We start from the raw sequence: 18,514 nt of genomic DNA, 5'->3' as shown, positions 1-18,514 counted from the left end.
GGGTTCCTGGACAACACGAGGAAAACTCCTGCCTTAGTATATCAAGCCTAAGCTAGCAAATTTGAAGTGTTTGCAGACCTTTTTGAAGTTTAGTTCTTCGCTTGTTGGTTTTTTTTTTTTTTATTTTTTAATTTTATTTATTCATTCATGAGACACACGGGGGGGAGGGGCAAAGACACAGGCAGAGGGAGAAGCAAGATCACGCCCTGGACCGAAGGCAGGTGTTAAACCGCTGAGCCACCCAGGGGATCCCTAGTTCTTGGTTTTAGATACTCTTTTTTTTTTTTTTTTTTTTTAATCAAATTTAACAACTTTAAGATCTAATGTTTAATATGGTGATGGTAACTGGTAACACTATATTGTGTAATTGAAATTTGCTGAGATGAAGACTTAAATGTTTTCATAAAATCTGTTAGGTGATGATGTGTTAATGAACCAGATGGGTGGAATCCTTTCACAGTGTCAAATCATCACAGCATACACTAAATATCTTCCAGTTTTGTCAATCATACTTCAATAAGGTTGAAAATACACAATGAAGAAAAGCATTGTAACACCTATTGCACAACAGTATTTAAATATTTCCCATTACTAAAAGGTTTCCCCCCCACAACCTTTTTTTTTTTTTTTTTTGAGTATGGAAGTGGGGTGGAGAAGATAAACTAGAGTTATTAGTATGTTGTTGTAATGCTGTACGCTGAAACACATTTTGTTAAGTAAGACATTAAGTTATACTGAGCTAAGATTTGGTGGGCAGAATCCACACAGTGTCATAGACTCCTATTCTTCAAGGTTCTGGCCTGTAAACTTTTAACTGTCCTGGAGTTAACCTGGGTGTAAATTAACTGTCATTAAATAATATACCATTTACTTGAGCTGGAAAAAAAAAAATACCCTTTTTTCTTAAAGTGAGACTTTGACAAGGAAAAAAGTATGTTGATATATATATATATATATTTTTTTTTTTTTTTTGATGCATGCTCCTTATCCCCTGCAGAACAGGTAACAATTCACAAAGCCATCGCTTTGAAGAGCACTGGTGTAGATCACTCTGCCCTGCTCTGATGTCCTCTCATCCACCTGTCTCAAATCTTATCTACCTCTCCGACCAGACTAGTTATCATAATCAATCTCATGTAACCAACCACCTTCCAAGCAACCCAAATCTTCCAGATACATGCATAGAAGTATTCTGTTTGGGGCAGCCCAGGTGGCTCAGCGGTTTAGCGCCACCTTCAGTCCAGGGCCTGATCCTGGAGACCCGGGATCGAGTTCCACGTTGGCTCCCTGCATGGAGCCTGCTTCTCCTTCTGCCTATGTCTCTGCCTCTCTCTCTCTCTCTCTCTCTCTCATAAGTAAATAAAATCTTTAAAAAAAGTATTCAGTTTGTATAATAATTTAGGTACAGGGAGTAGTAAGTGGTGAAAAAGCTTTTAGAACTTGGCCTTCTGTGATTGGGTTTCTGCAACTTGGTTGTAGCCTACCTTTGGAAACTAGAAGGATTGAGAACTAACTTTCTATATGAGAGGTTTGGAGGCACAGGGCTGATTGCCAATAGCTTCATTATTTTGAGGCATAATCCCAAGAGCATAAGCGTGACAGAATCTGCAATATTTTTTCATCTCTTAAAATTATTGCAGCATTTTGAGAATTGGTATTGATTTGGTGGCAATAATGGGCATCCTGAAACTTAAGTTTTTATCCTTTTTTCTGTCACCAATTAGTTTTATGGCGTATGGATAACTCTTACGACTATCTCTAGGCTTGTTGCCTACTTGGCAAAATTAAAGCTGAGTCAGCAGGGCATGAAGGTTCATTCTTTTCCTCAAGCTTTAAGATTGTGTCACTGTCCACTGGTGAACCAGAATTGTAGACTACCAACGTATAACATTTCATTAATCTCAAAGCTCCTTTGAGGAAATAGTCCAGAAATTCATCTAGAAGTAACTTGGGATTCTTCCAGATTCCTGGGGCCAGTGCACTTCTTTAAATTTTACACTTTTTAGATCAGTAGCATGGAAATTGGCCCTCCTTTCAGATTTCTCTAATTTCTTTATAATTTTACTATACCAGTAAAATACCTAAAGAGAATGTATCTGAGAGTTTTTGAAAGGCTAGTTTTTGTTACAGGGATATGAGTGATGCTGCTGACCTCATATATTATGTGAGACAAGGTTTAGCTTGCCCAATCTCATGGATTTTGAAGGTGAAGCAAATATATGGCTTTTAATTAGCTCTGTGTTTATAGTTCTATTTTTAAATTCTGTGGGTTTTTTTTTTCTTCACTAAGTAACAGTGAATACAGACCAATTGTTCTTGGTTACTAATATATATAAGTATTATTGTGCATGAGTTTAAAATTGATACGCCATCATGTCATGAAATCAGTTAAGTATGGGTTTTCTAATCTCCACCCCCCCCCCCATGTGACAGGATTTCAGCAATTAAAATTATGTAATGGGGAACTTTGGTAATGCTTTTCCAAAGTCAAGATGTTAATTTTGCATTTCTCATTCTGTGCTTAATAAACTAATGTATATGAATCTGTTTTAATTTCGTATTTTACTGGATTTTCCATTGTTATTTTTGAAGGTTTTCATAGACTAAAGTCTCCTAAGAGATATAGATAGATATCTACACACACACACACATAGATAGATATCTACACACACACACACACACACACACACACACACAATTACATTTTATATCAGGGTACATTTTTTTTATGGTCTTTTCCCTTATATGTGCTTTGAAAACCATTGACTGTTGAAGTTTCATAATAAGTGGTTAAATAGTATTAATATTTTCTAATTTTTAAAAATGTATTTTTAAGCCTTATGATTCTGCAGATGACTGGTCTGAGCATATTAGCTCTTCTGGGAAAAAATACTACTACAATTGTCGAACCGAAGTTTCACAATGGGAAAAACCAAAAGAGTGGCTTGAAAGGTATTTGCTCTTACTCATTAAAAAATACTTATTATTCTTGACTACAGCTTAACATCTTAGAACTTTCTCAGCTTAGGTTTCTTAGTGAAACTCCTCATTCCCCCCTTTAATTGCAATAGTTGGCCCATTATGTTTTCTATAATTTCTCTTTGCTTAAAAAAAAAAAAAAAGAAAGAAAGAAAAAACTTGGATAAGTCACTGTCCACAAGGACCTTGTAAACCATCAGTATATTTAAGATTTTATATCAACCTATATTATCATTTATAATGAACATTTTCATAATTTGAAGTATATTAATGTTTCCTTCATATGTGTAGAATTAATATTGGGGAGTTTTGGTTGTAGGGTTTAATGGTGTTATAAACAATTGCTATAATGCCATCACTGAGAAACATTAATGTTCTGTTAGCTATGTTTCATCTCCCATACCAGTTGATATTATGGCTATGTTCAGTTCTTTTATTTTCCATATAACATTCTGTTGAGCATTTGGTCAGAAGTGTCATATGTAAACTCATTGTACCTGATGTAATTTTTATGAGTTTATCTATGTTTTATTTTTAGAGAACAGAGACAAAAAGAAGCAAACAAGATGGCGGTTAACAGCTTCCCAAAAGATAGGGATTACAGAAGGGAGGTGATGCAAGCAACAGCCACTAGTGGGTTTGCCAGTGGAAGTAAGTATTAATTTTTTTTTTCTTTGAAACAACATGATGTTTAATTCACTCCTATAGTCTGTATGTTTATATCCATATGCATAGCTGTTTACATATGTAAACTAAAATAATATAAATGTATAGTTTCTTTTATGTTAGATCTGTCTTCCTAACCTCCACCATTTTGTTTCCTGAAAAGGAAAAGAGTTCATGGAGGATTAGTACACGTATGTTATTCTTCACTACTCATACTGGCTATGATGCAGTTGAATTGGTGGAAAACAAAATCTCATATTGTGGATTGACTCTTAAAACAGGAGTTGTTTGGGTTTTTTTTCCCCCCTTTGCTGAATTGTGTCCTGTTAAACTGGACAGTGAAACTTCTTCCAAAACTCATTGAATGTTTGAATCTAACAATTGAATTGTAGCCACACACAGATGGTAACATTAAAGTGTCTCTTGGTGTTTTGTGTTCATCAGTGAGAAACTTTTTTACCTTTTATCTGGGAACTGATTACATCATCATAGATGTGAATAGCATCTCTATACTGTGAGCATACCTTAAAGTTTTTTGAGGTCACATTTTGTCTAAGTGGGACAATATGAGTAATATGCATTTATTTCTTAATTCAAATTAAATTTGAATTCGAAGCTTTTAGTAAAGGTCCTCTATTCCCAGTGGCTTCCTTTTGCCCAGAATAGAATTTAAATGCCACCATAGACTTCTTAGGCTTTTTACTAGATTTTGAAATTTGGAAGAATTTTTAAGATGTGTTCAGGGAATTCTTGGACATCTTCTTCCTGTAACTTACATAGAAGGTTGTATTTGGTCTTAGCAAGACAGTACTGCTTTTTTGATGGGAAAAGTTTTAAGATGAAGCAGATAGTAAAGTAACATAATTCTTCACTGAATTTTTAAGATATGTTCCTTAGAACATTTAATTTTTTTGTACTAGTGAAATTGTACTTAATTCTTACAAAACAATGATTTAGTGTACTGAAGTAAGGAAATTAAAACTATTTTTGAGACAGAAGACTTGGGTCCTGGTTCCATTTTACTTAATATCTTGAATAACTGTTACTTCTTGCAAACAATCAGAAATAAGGTAAAGGTTTTCCTCTCCAGGTTTAAAAAAAAAAAAAAAAACCGCACCCAGCTTGTAGTAGTTCTGTCTGAACAAACTGCAGAAGGATATTGAGAAGATATGGTGGAGGAGTGGCAAATGGTTGTAAAAAAATAGTCACTTTTTTTTTTTTTTTTTTTTTTTAAGATTTTGGGCCAGGCCTCTCACTTAGTGGGTGATAGTTCCCAGAGAGGGAAAAAAAATAGCCTAGTGCGTCAGCTTTATTCTTTCCAAAATACCCTATCATTTTAAGTCTCTTCTCCTCTCTTGAAGTAAATGGAAGTAAATAAAGATCTGATGGAAGTATTGATGAAAGTGAAAGTAGTGTTTTTTGTCTTTCTAATAAACCATCTTTAAGGAAATAAAATCAGAATTGTGTTTTTAAATTGTGTGCATCTTTTTCTTTCACAAATGAAGGAGTTCCTTCTCTTTTTTCTTTGTAATTTCAAAAGTGAAGCATGTTTGTTACTAAAAAATAAAAAGGGGATTTTTTTAATTTCATGAGCCAAGAACATTTGGGGACATACACTTTTTTCTGCGTGTATATAAATGTGTATTAAAACTACATATGTGTGTGTTTTACATAATAAATGGCATTATGTTACTATTTTTAACCTTTTTTTGTTCATTAATATTTTGAGGAAATATTTCTGTGTCAGTTTAGAAATCCCTGTGTGTTAAAATTACATGGTTTTCCTTTTTCTTTTTTTTCTTTTTTTTTTTTTTTTTTTTGATGTGCCCTCATTTATAGGTAATCATCTGTGGATACTTGGGTGGTTTTTATCCTTTTCCTACTGTCAGCAGTGCTGTGATGTCTATCTTTGCCCATTACTTCCTTAGTCACATTCCTAAAAGTGCAAATGAGGAGTCAGTAGGTCTCTGTGTGTGTTGAAGTACAGTTATGTGTCTCACTTTTTCAGTTTTAAGTGATAATTAGAAAAAAAAAACAAACCTTAGCTATATTTCTTTTTATTTTTCCTTAATTGGTCAACTGAGTTATACCTAAGTGTGGTAGTAATGAAGTCATTAAGTCATTTAAGTGCTTAACTTTTTCTGTCCAAAAAGTATTGGCAGAATTTTCCCATGTGTCCAGCACATTGGTGTTCATGTTGGGTAAGACCTAAAGCTTTGCAGTTTGAACTGCCAATACAAGGTATGCGTGTTGGTGGGGGTGGGCAGATTGAAAGATTTTATATGAAAGGAGAAAAAGGTAGAAAATCAATTTATTTTATGCACTACAGCAAATAATGTTATCTAGAACTTGACCTTGAAAACTTTATGGATAAAATTTTTAATTTGGTTTTACTGCTACTAGATTATTTTCATTGTCTTTAATCTGTGCCTTACAGAATTATTGCTCTATACTTAGAGAAACCTTAACTTGGTGTTTCTCAACTGTAGCACCAATGACATTTTGGGTTAGGTGATTCTTTGTTGTGGGTTGCTGTCCTGTGTCTTAGGACATAGAGTACTGTACCTGGCCTCTACATGCTAGATGCCAGTAGCACACCTCCTCTCTTCCAAGTTGTGATAACCAAGAATGTCTCCTTATATTTGCCAAATGTCTTTGTTGTGGAGGCGGTGTGCAAGTAAAGTCACCATGTTAACTGTTTCGTCTAGAGTTGTGAATCATAGAAAGCTGTTGTAGCTACAGCTTCCTTAGTTCCTATAATGCTGCTGCCACTGTAAAGCTTACAAGTGTCTGAAGAAGTATCAACTTTAATTTTCATCTGAATACATTTGCTTGATACTCTTTGACTCTAGTCTTACAGAAGTGAGATTTTTTTCTTGGTGTCCAGGAAATAAAAGTTATTGGTAATCAAGTGACAGGATTGGTGGGAATTGGGTATGGTATTATTTCTGTTTTATTCCTAAACGTTTCTGTTGTAGCAGTATTCTTTTCAGGAAGAAATTGTAGAATAAAATTTAAGTTCCTTGTGCATGCAAATGGATAGTTTACTGATGAGTTAATATCATGCAACAGATGTTTGTATTTTGCTGTGATTAGCTCAATCTGTTCACCTTTTTCTGTTAAGGCTAATATATGTGTAACTTACAACACTGAATTTCATTTATTAAGTCAAAGACTTTGTGTTTTGATATAACTAAAGCTTTTTGGCAGTAGCCAGTACATTCTGTTTAGTATAACATGTAGGAGTTGTACGCTGAAGGTTTGGAAACTGACTTGTAGTTTAAGCATACTTCCTTCTTTGTGCTGTCTTGGTTTCTAGATTCAGAGGAACCATGAATTGGGAAAAAAAACCTAAAATACTCAATGGGGAGGGCATCTTTTGGTAATATTATTATTACATATGTGCTTGAATCTTAAGATATTTCTCTACTTGAAAGTTGTTTTAAGTTTCAGTTATTGATTAGACTTATAATTTTGGTTAGAGATTTTTTGATAAATTTTATCAAGATTGGAATTTTCCTTATTTTTTTGTGGAAGCAGAAGTATTTCTGAGGTTTAAATGTTTTGTGACCAAATTGGAAGAGGATGTTTTTAATATAACTGGTAATAGCAAGTAGATTTTTCTGACTATGCTGCTGGATGTAGGCCTTCTCTGTTTTCAGATAGCATTATCTATAACTTGAGCTTATTACTAACTTGTTAGCATTTTCAAAAATATGAACTGATTTAATTACTGATTGCACAGTTCATCATAAATTCAGCCGTCCCATTTAAAGCCCTAGCACAAACTACTTTAGAGACCACTAATTAGCTACTTCAGTATTCAGAAAAATCAGGCTAATAAAGCTAATATTCCTTTGCAGTTGAACCACTGTGGATAATTCAATTATTAGAACCCATGGCCCATATTTTAAAAGAATGGACCATTTGCTTTTTATATTTTTAAAATACTTTAAAATTTTTCATTTGAGTGAAACGTTAAAACTCCATATATGGACTGTTTGTTTGTTTTTTTTTTTTTCCAGTGTTTTGTTTGAATTGTGGTGTGGTTCTAAAGAATCCCCAAAAGCTCATAGCTCATTTGAAATCTGACTATAGATTACTTAGAGTTGAGGCTAAATATCCTCTTTCAGTATTTGCTGGTGGTAAAACTGCAGATACTAACTGGGCTTGCAGTTTTATAACAAGATATAAGTATGTTGCTAAATTAGCTGATGTTATAGACAGGATTCTAACGTAATCTTTTTTCTTCCCCCTTCTGTCATTCCAACATCTCTTTTTTCGAACTGTGAACTAAAGTGGAAGACAAGCATTCCAGTGATGCCAGTAGTTTGCTCCCACAGAATATTTTGTCTCAAACAAGCAGACACAATGACAGAGACTACAGACTGCCAAGAGCAGAGACTCACAGTAGTTCTACGCCAGTACAGCACCCCATCAAACCAGTGGTTCATCCAACTGCTACCCCAAGCACTCTTCCTTCTAGTCCATTTACGCTACAGTCTGATCACCAGCCAAAGAAATCATTTGATGCTAATGGAGCATCTACTTTATCAAAACTGCCTACACCCACATCTTCTGTCCCTGCACAGAAAACAGAAAGAAAAGGTATGCCATTATTACTAGATGCTGCACGTTGAACTGTAGATTGAGTTTTTTTTATTATATTACAGTATCTCCATTAGCTTGAATAAGACTCTTAATTATAAATTCTTTTTAAAAGTCTTTTAAATGTTACTGCGTAGATTTAGGTCTAGAGTTAGCCATATTTAGCTTTTTCTTTTAATTTTAATTACTAAGCCTTAGCTGTTTTGCCTTTGACACTTCGAAGTCAAGTGCTTATTAATTTATAAGTTAGTAATGGTTTAAAGTCAAAGGACTGTCCCATCATATTTGTGTAAAAGTAATTTTTGTTTTTTGTGATAATTGTCATGATGGTTTAGTTGAGATATTGTCTCAATTTTCTGTTAATTAAAATTTGATATGAATAGAGACCTTTTAAAACCTGTTATTTCTGCACAACATGCAACTATTGGTTTCAGTTTGTGAATAAGAAAACTGTGTCCTGGGCCAGAAGACAAAGAGTCTTAAAGTCTGAATTAGAACTTAAATCTGAAGGGTAGAAGTTAACTTCAGAACTCCAATTGTGTTTATCCAGCTCAGTGCTGATAACCGTAGCATGTTAAAGGAGAAAAATTGTGGCTACAACTACTCAGGAGATAACATACAACAGAAGCAGAGTGATGAGATAATAAGTTTATTTGCACAGACCACTCACAATTCTAAACTTAACACATTATAATGTGTTTTAAGAAATGAAGGAAATTAAAAGACAATAGGCAAATAAATTCTAGGCAGACCCATTAGCAGCCTAATTAGCAGATTAGCATGAGTAAATTCTGAGAAACTTTTAAACGTCCTGTGGGTTTAAGAGATGTTACAGGGAGCTAATGAGTCTTTAAGCTTTTAATCTATGGTTTGATTCATTATTTCACATTGATTTAATTTGCTTACAAAGGGTTCTCATAGATTTCTTTGCTGCTTGTTTTCTTTTATGCATGTTATTTGAATTTCTTCTGTAAGTACTCATTCCATATTTAAACCACGTACTTTGGGCCGCCCGGGTGGCTCAGCGGTTTAGCGCTGCCTTCGGCCCAGGGTGTGATCCTGGAGACCCGGGATCGAGTCCCACGTCAGACTCCCAGCATGGAGCCTGTTTCTCCCTCTGCCTGTGTCTCTGCCTCTCTCTCTCTCTCTCTCTCTCTCTCTCTCTCTCTGATGAATAAATAAAATCTTTAAATAAATAAATAAATAAGCCACGTACTTTTATCATCTGGTGCTTAATGCATCATAAACAGATCGTCCCAAATGTTGTCAGATTCCCCTAAGATAATTTGTACCAAAATCCATATGTTGAAGTCATATTTACCCTGATGCAGAATTAAATTTGTAAAGAGAATTCTTGAGGGATGAAATCTGAATTAATGCAGTAATTGTTAATGTGGTAGTACTTTCTAAAGGATGTTAACGGTTTTTCAATTTTTATAATTTTGATTATTTAGTCACAGAAATTCTTTTAAAAATCATTAAATCCTGTGGCCTTTTAAAAGTCTTTATCTTGGGGTGCCTGAGTGACTCAGTTAAATGCCTTTGGTTCAGGTCATGATCCCAGGGTTTTGGGATTGAGCCCTGCAACCATCTCCCTGCTCAGCAGGGAGCCTGCATGTCCCTGTCCCTCTGCCCCTCCTCCCTACTTGTGCTCTCCCTCTGTCTCTCACACCTTTTTTTTTTTTTCTCACACACCTTTTTAAAATCTCAAATAAATAGAATCTTTTTTTAAAAAAAATATCTTTATCTCATTTCTCTCTTGTTAATTTAATTCTTAGCTCTTACCTCCTTTTTGAAATTCTTTCCATCACTGGCTTCTGGAATAATGCTATTTTTCAATATTCTAGTTCTCTTCTTGCCCCCTAAATAACCAGTATTGTTCATCCTTTTACTGTTTTCTTTTTTTCTTGCTCAGTATGTTCTCTTTTGCCAGGCAGTCTTATCTACAAAAGTGACTCCCAAATCTTTATTTCTGACTCCTACCTTTTATCTGCTTTATTTCAATAAGGACTTGTTGTGTCCCAAATGCCTCCCTTTCCCCACAGCTTATTCTCAGATTCTTGGTAAGTAACTACACTGTCCTCCCAACTGTTTCTTGTTCTTTAGAATTTGTCCTCATCTCTGTCTACTGACCTGTCAGCAGATCTTGGATTCCGCCTTCTCTATCCTTTCTCTGGTTGTCGCCACTACTATGGAAACTCCAGGCATCTCTCTTGAAAAAGCCTTCTAATAACTGTTCTGCATCCTTCCATCCACACTATTCACTGACAGTTGTTTCATTATAAAATTTAGATTGGATTGTGTTACTTCTAATACTTTTCCATTATCCACAGGATACGTCCATACTTCTTAGTGCCTGACAGTCTGCTTGCAGCCTGTTATATCCTGGGCATGTTATATCCATTCTTGTTGTGAGCTTTCGCTGAAAAAGGACATGCTCTAACATTCCATCCTGTCGAGCTCTTTAAGAGGCAGCTCCAATGCCCTTGGGTTCTCAGCGTCAGTTATGCTCTCTCAGTCTGTGTTTCCCAAACCTCTCCCTGTTATATTTATTTATTATTATAGCACCTATCATATTGTAATTTTAGTTGACTTAATTAAACTGTTTAGAGTTAGGTATTAATTACATGTTGAACTTGGTTCACCTATACTACCTTCTCCCTCCATGCTTCACCATTCCTGACAAATTTTTAAAATATCATTAAAAAATTTCTTCTAAATATTTATTTATTCATGAGAGAGCGAGAGAGGGTGGGGGGTGCACAGACACAGGCAGAGGGAGAAGCAGGCTCCATGCAGGGAGCCCGACGTGGGACTCAATCCGGGGTCTCCAGGACCACGCTCTGGGCTGAATTCTGCGCTAAACCACTGAGCCACCAGGGCTGTCCAAATACCATTAAAAATTAACTGTGTACCAGGCTTGGTGCTAAGTGTTTACTACATATTTTAGTTTATTTTTTAAGACAGTATTGCAAAGATGGTGTATCTTTTAGATAAGAAGAACCTGAACATTGCCACTGTTTAAGTACATGATGTTAGAGGCAGCTTCTCCAAAATTCATGTTATTTCCATAAAACCCTAGGGTAACGAAAGACACAAATCTATATTAATTTGAACCCCAGTAATTAAAAATTGGTAACAAATCCTAGATGATTCCATTTTAATACTACAAAGTATATTTGCTAATCACAAACTTTTTCTAAAACTTTTACATATGGTAATTTTAAACTTACAGGAAGAAACTTGGTTACCTTGCAGTTGACTATTGAAATAGGAAAAATTGTATAATTTTCCCAAGTATTCCTTGTGTATAAATGAAGACTACTATTTTCAAACTGTTCATTAGTTGGTCTAAATTTGTGAAGTGTCCATTAATTTGAAATATTTCTTTTCTCTCAGGCACATCCATGTTCTTTAAGTTAAGCCTTTTTATTGACTGTTATCAATATACTGATTTCCTTGTTTGAGTTTTCCTTAACAAATAATTTATATTAAAAGGCTGATGATTGGGTAATATCAGACTTTTGGACTCTTGGTTGTAAGTGCTAATAGTATGGCTAGGCTCTATCTGGGGGTGTCCATGGTAAGATGCTGTGTTAAATAATAGCAAGATCTTTGTCATTATGACCCACTGCTCTATCCCTAGTTCTGGAAAAAATAATAGACCATCAATACTTGTAGATGGATAAGTAACAGAGAATGGTAATGGTGTGTGTGTTAAGGGCTTGGAAAGCACTTACAGTAGTTCATGGTTTAAGAAATGTATTTGGAGAAAAAGAAGAGTATTATAATTGTTGTAAACCTAAAGATTTAGATCTGTTTAATGCCAGTGTGCCTTTTGAGAAGAAGCAACTAAATTAATTAATTTAAAGGATAAATTCAAAGTCTGTGCTTGCTTGAGAGACAGAGTGTGGAAAATCTGAAGCTCTGGTTTTGTAGGAAACAATCCTGGTGTTAGGTAGGGTGAAACAAGGTCAGGCATCTTCTTTTAGATCTGTATTTGTTGTTAGGATAACATTTGAACATCTCTTGGCATATTACTTTATTGGACAACCATATAACAGTGTGATAGAGACAATGATATACTTAAACACCTAAAACTTGGTTTTTATCAGTTGGTATCCCATTAACCATTCCTCATATATATATATGTATATATATATTATTTATTTATTATACAGCGCAAGAGAGAGAATATGAACTGGGGGACTAACGGGGAGAGGGAGAAAGAATCTCTAGCAGACTTCCTACAGAGCATAGTGCAGAGCCTGACAAGGAGCTTGAGCCAAAACCAGGAGTTGGAAACTGGAACCTGGATGAGAAGTCATCCAGGAGCCTCTTCAGTCGCCCATAGACTGTTCTAAATTGTATCTAACTCTACCCTTTCTTCCAGATTCATGAAATGACAAAATAGGCAGGAAACCATTGCTTTGGCCAAATAACTGCCAGAGTGAGAGGAGTTTAATGACCTTAATTAATAAGTTTCTTACTTAGTAATTTTAGAGTTATGATTTATTAGCATAAACAAACTTGAAAAGTAAGGCAAAATAACCAAAGAAGCAGACCTATTCATTGAGTAATGCTAATCTGCTGAGGGCTAGTTTGCATCTAAATCCTTAATGTGGTTACTTAATTCCGCAGCACTCAATCTAATGGGAGGGGGGATTAGTCATTAATGTGAGGTGTGAGTCACTTGGAATAAACTTTGCTTTTGTGTCTTGATGGTATGTAGACTGAGTGAAATTTAAATGAACCTGAAGATTTCAGTATGCATTAAGGCAGTACTAGCCTTTTATAAGCTAGTGTAGTAGGTCATTAACTAACTTGAGTGGGCCATGTTCAGCCCTCACTCCTTTGCTTTACTTTAAAATAATTTTTAGGATTACTAAACTCTTCATGAAAATTAGGAAAACTGGTTACAGATGTGTTAGTGACTCAAATTTTTTTTAAGATTTTAAAAAATTTATTTGATGGAGTAAAAGAGCACAAGCAGGGGAGAAACACCCCACCAAGCAGGGAGCCTGATGCAGGGTTGCAGGGCTGGATCCCAGGGCTCTGGGATCATGACCTAAGCCAAAGGCAGGCATTCAACTAACTGAGCCATGCAGGCCCCCCATGATTCAAATTTTGTTGAATAACTGAATACGTTAGTAGAAGAATTTAGTCTGTATTAGTCTATAACTTTAAAATTATGCTAGTTAATCTAAGATGGCACTTTTAACAATGGGACAGGGGGAATAGCTGTGATGAAAGAATATACTATTTATAATTTGAGGGGTGGGGAAGGGCTTTTTAAATCAAGATCCAGTATGCCTTTGCCTTTTAAAAAAAAATGTTGATAAATTTAAACACAAGACATATCTCAAATTGGTAGAAAATACTTGCAACACGTATAGCAATATGTTAAGGATTCATTAAGAATACGTCAAAACAGTAGGAAAAAAGACAATCTAATAGAAAAAATAAGCAGTAGATATGAACAAGCAGTTATAGAAGAGGAAATTAAAATTGCCAGCCTTGGCTTACAACTATAAAAGTTAACTCAAAATGGATCAAATACCTAAAGTTAGGAGCTGAAACTATAAAAACTCTAAGAAGGAAACGGGTGAAAATTTGTGTGACGTTGGATTTGGTAGTGATTTCTTAGATGTGACACAAAAAGCACAGGCAACGAAGGAAAAAGATAAAACGGACTTCATCAGTATTAAAAGCTTTTGTGCATCAGAGGGCACTCTAGAGTCAAAAGGCAACCCATACAGTAGGAGGAAATAAATTGTAAATCCTATATCCAGTAAAGGATTAATATCTAGAATATATGAAATCCTATAACTGAGCAATTAAATGAAACAAGCTAGCTCAAAAATGGGCAAAGGACTTGAATAGACGTGTTCTCCAAGGCCAGCCAGTAAGCACATAAGGCATTCAGCATCAGGGAAAGCAATCAAAACTACAGTAAAAAAAACATTTCACACCCATAGGATGATTATTATGAAAACAAACAGCAATGAAAATAAATGTTTTTGAGGATGTGGGAAAAATTAGACCTCTTTTTTTTATTTTTATTTTTTTAAGACCTCTTGTACATTGCTTCTAGGAATGCAAAATGATGCAGCTCCTGTGGAATACAGTTTAGCAGTTCCTCAAAAAATGAAACCTAGAATTACCATAGGATCAAACCATTCTGTGCTTGGATATATAACCAGAAGAATTGAAAGCCAGGGAATCAAACCGGTGGTTATACACTGATATTTGTACCATTGTTATTTAAAATAGCCAAAAGATGGAAATGGTTCAGGTGTCCATCAGCTGTTACAGGTTTTAAAAAATATATATTAGCTAGACATACAGCCTTAAAAAGGAAGGAAATTCTGACGCATGCTGCTGTGACATAGATGAAATTGAAGACCTTATGCTGAAAGGAGGTAGTATAGTGGCTACTAAGGAGTGGGATGATGAGCCCTTGTTTAATTGGTGACAGAATTTCTGTTTGGAGAGATGAAAAGGTTTTGGAGATGGATAGTGCTATGTGATGTTTGCACAACAGTTTGTAAATACTTAATGGCCCTGAGTTGTAAACCTAGAAAGTAGTTAAAGTAGTAAGTTTTATGTTATATATATTTTAGCAGGCTAAAAAATTTCAAGAGAAAGATTATCAGTGCATATTGGAAATTAAGATTAAAATAAGATTTTTCACCTTTAAGATTAGTGACAGTTAACAGCTGGATGTGGGGAAGCACAATTGGTGGGAATGTGTATGTCGGTTATTAGAGGAATCCCTTTAATAAAATCTGTTAAAAGTTTCAATACGGGGATGCTTGGGTGGCTCATGGTTGGGCACCTGCTTCGGCTCAGATCGTGACCCCGGGATCTGGGATCAAGTCCCACATCAGGCTCCCTGCGAGGAGCCTGCTTCTCCCTCTGCCTGTGTCTCTGCCTCTCTTTCTGTGTCTCTCATGAATAAATTTCAGAGTATGTTTATCCTTTACATGTATAGCATAAAGATTTCCTCAGTTGAATAAAAAAGCAAGGTGCAAAAATATATCTTAACATATTTTACATCACCATATTTCTGTACGTTTGTAAAATGCATAGAAAAGGTTCTGGGTGGATATGTGATTTAACATATTCATGAATTATCAAATTAAAAATAAGTGAAAATCACAGATTATATACCAGGTTACTGCCACCTAGGTACCTTATTATTACATTTTTTTCCTACTACTTTTGAATACTTTGTTTCCTTTGTAACTTCCCCATGTTGTAATCTTCAGTGTAACACCATTACTACAAAACAGAACAAAACAAACTGCCCTTCTTGCAACAGTAGTTTGAGCTTTGTTCACATGTTCCCCTGAATATTATTACAGCAACTCTCCAAGCATCAGAGGAAATTAATGATTAGAAATGTAGTATGGTACCTTTTACCCTTTTTAAGTGCAGTGTATTTAGATCTTATTGTAGATCTAGAAGGAATTATTTGGCGTGCCAGAAAAATGTAGGTCAAAAATAGATTTTGACTTTGGTTTATGCTCTTGGATATTTTGGATGGGGGCCTAGATTTAGAAGAGGTGAATATTAACTTTAAACCATAAAAGAATTAGGGTATAGTAACAGATTTTTAGGTGACTCTGAAGTTTAGTCTTTAGTAGATTATGCCCCCTACTGGTAAGCATTGGAAATGTAAGTGAATAATTCATACAAGTATAAGGGGAAAGAAAAATTTTGTCAAAGCATATATACCAAAAACGAGAGGATAAAATTTTAAAGTTTATAGTAAAGAGTTGGTTAGAGATCTGTAAGTCTTAGAAATAATCAGAAGGGAAAGTGACTTAGTTTAAGTTTAAAATAGGTGTGTAAGAGATTGAAAAAAATGCTCAAAGGAACCTAGATTTGCTTGGGGAGAGTTTACATTTAAGGAATGAGACTGGAGGATGATATTCTTTAAAAGTGGAAGAGCCTATAGAAATGGCTTTGTAATGCAAAAACTGTTCTTTTACCTACATTTACTTCTTGGTCTTTATTTTGAAAGACCCAAGTTTTTATTTGTTTAGTTTGATAAAAATATATATTTGATGACATAACTGTTTATTCCAAATAGTTCCATTTCCTCTCTGTGTTTTTTAAAAAGAAAGGTTGAGTATTTTATAGGGTTATTTAAAATAAGCTTAAATAAGTTAAATTTATCTCTAAGACTACATATAGTTCCTTACTTTTATGAAAGTAGCATAAAGCTGTAATTGTCAGTTATTTAGGATGGAGATCTTAGACTTTCCTCCGTATTATCATAAATTCTATACTTAGAGATTAGAGGGAGAATGCATGTACGTGGACCTGGGCCTTTACTGCAGGATCAGGTACCCATTCAACAAGTACATGTTGATGCCATCTTGGTGTCATGTCCTCTCGTACCAGGGCTATAGAGATAAATACAACAAAATCCCCCTACTGAAGTTGTTAAAGTTCTGCAAGAAAGGAAAGACAATAAACTATATAATAGAAGATACTGGGTAACGTTAATAGATCTCTTTTAGGGCATTCAAAACACAGGAGAGGTACCCAACCAATACCTTTCTTTAGTAATATTTTAAGACTACCTTACAGAGTAGCATTTTTTATATTTATATTATTAATTTTTTTTTAATTTTTATTTATTTATGATAGTCACAGAGAGAGAGAGAGAGAGGCAGAGACACAGGCAGAGGGAGAAGCAGGCTCCATGCACCGGGAGCCTGATGTGGGATTCGATCCTGGGTCTCCAGGATCGCACCCTGGGCCAAAGGCAGGCGCCAAACCGCTGCGCCACCCAGGGATCCCATATTTATATTATTAAACTCAGTACATTGTTCTCAGTTATATATATAGATTGAGGAAAGTAATATGTAAAATGTTTAACATGTAACATGTTTTGGAAGGGCATTTGTATGGATGTGTCTTTATAGGGAGACAAGGTGAGTGGAGCTATTATTAAAATAGTGTGGAAATACTTATATATGTGAAGAGTCTAAAAAACCAAAACCAAGTGTATAGATACAGAGCACACAGCTTGGTGGTTGCTGGGACGAAATAAGTGAAGGAAGTCAGAAGATACAAACTTCCAGTTATAAAGCAATGGGGACATAATGTGCATAATAATACTGTTGCATATTTTCAACTAAGTCTTGAAAGTTCTCATAGCAAGAAAAATAATTTTGTAACTGTTTGGAGATCATTTTGCAGTATATATAGATAAGAATGTTGAACACCTGACACTACTAGAATGTTGTATGTCTGTTATACCTCAATGGAAAAAATAGGAGACCTACCTGGGAAAAATGATTTAGCTTTTCTGTCTTGCATCTTATCCTTAATTCCACTCACTCCTGTACCTTTGTGCTATGCTGCTTTGTTTTGGTTTTGTTTCCTTTGGTTTTTAAGGTGAAAAGCAACCTTGAAAGCTCTAACCTGTTTTTTCAGAATCAACTAGGGTGTCAGAATCACCTATAGAATTCTTACAACTTCAACATATGCCTGGGCCTCCCCAGGTTCATTAGAGTGGAGCCCAGGTATCTGTTTTGTTTTGTTTTGTTTTTAGCTTTATAGATAATTCTGATAAGCTTTCTGCTGAAAACTGATACTCAAACCTTTTAATAGAAAAATTCTGGCCTTTAAAGATGTTGCCTGTTCAAGGGTCTCCTAGATATTAAGCAGGATCACCTGGTTTCCATACTACTCTTCAGTGATCTTCTTTGACAGAACTTCAAAAGAAATTTATCTTAGAGTAAACAAACTTACTAAAACTAAGAGTTAAGGATATTTAGTTTTTGTTACTTTATTTCTTTATGGTAATATGTATAGTTTTCTTTTCTGGGGTGTTTCCTTTTTTGGATTAAAGGGCAGCACTCAAGAGTTTTTTAAGCTGTGCTTATTTTAAAAATGTGTGGATAGATTGAGCAGCATCAGAATGCGTTAAAAAACAGAAGAAAGCCACAATAAAAGTAACAAAAGAGTAAGGATCATTTCAGAGGTATGTAAGCACTAATTTGATGGTTCATGCAGAAAGTAAAAATGCAGAACTTGTTTTCATTTTAAACATTAATCAGGAATGCCCCTAAGCTGACCCTTAAGGAGTATGATCTGGAGAAAACTGTCATCATAAATGTAAGAACTGACAGGTTTACTAGTAATTCCCAGCTTCTGTGGGGACATGAAGATTAATAAATGTTTAGTTCTTAGAATTGGAAATGAGGATTTGCAGTTACTAGGTAGCAGTGTAATATTCAGA

General features: G+C 34.9%; 1 protein-coding gene across 4 annotated transcripts in view; it reads left to right on the top strand.

Annotated features, from left to right (window-relative positions):
• WAC (WW domain containing adaptor with coiled-coil) overlaps positions 1-18,514 on the top strand; it is an 84,023-nt gene that overhangs the window by 50,999 nt on the left and 14,510 nt on the right. For 3 of the 4 annotated variants that reach the window (XM_072825565.1, XM_072825567.1, XM_072825566.1), the window contains exons 5-7: positions 2,837-2,952; positions 3,518-3,630; positions 7,945-8,253. In XM_072825565.1, coding sequence (XP_072681666.1) covers positions 2,837-2,952; positions 3,518-3,630; positions 7,945-8,253 — 538 coding nt within the window. The remainder of the gene's footprint in view (positions 1-2,836; positions 2,953-3,517; positions 3,631-7,944; positions 8,254-18,514) is intronic. The other variant, XM_072825568.1, reaches the window with a different exon arrangement.

The sequence above is a fragment of the Canis lupus genome, chromosome 5 (assembly GCF_048164855.1).
Source record: "Canis lupus baileyi chromosome 5, mCanLup2.hap1, whole genome shotgun sequence".
Taxonomy (NCBI): Eukaryota; Metazoa; Chordata; class Mammalia; order Carnivora; family Canidae; genus Canis; species Canis lupus.
Note: the sequence above shows the minus strand (reverse complement) of the source record. Positions and strands in the feature narration are given on the sequence as shown.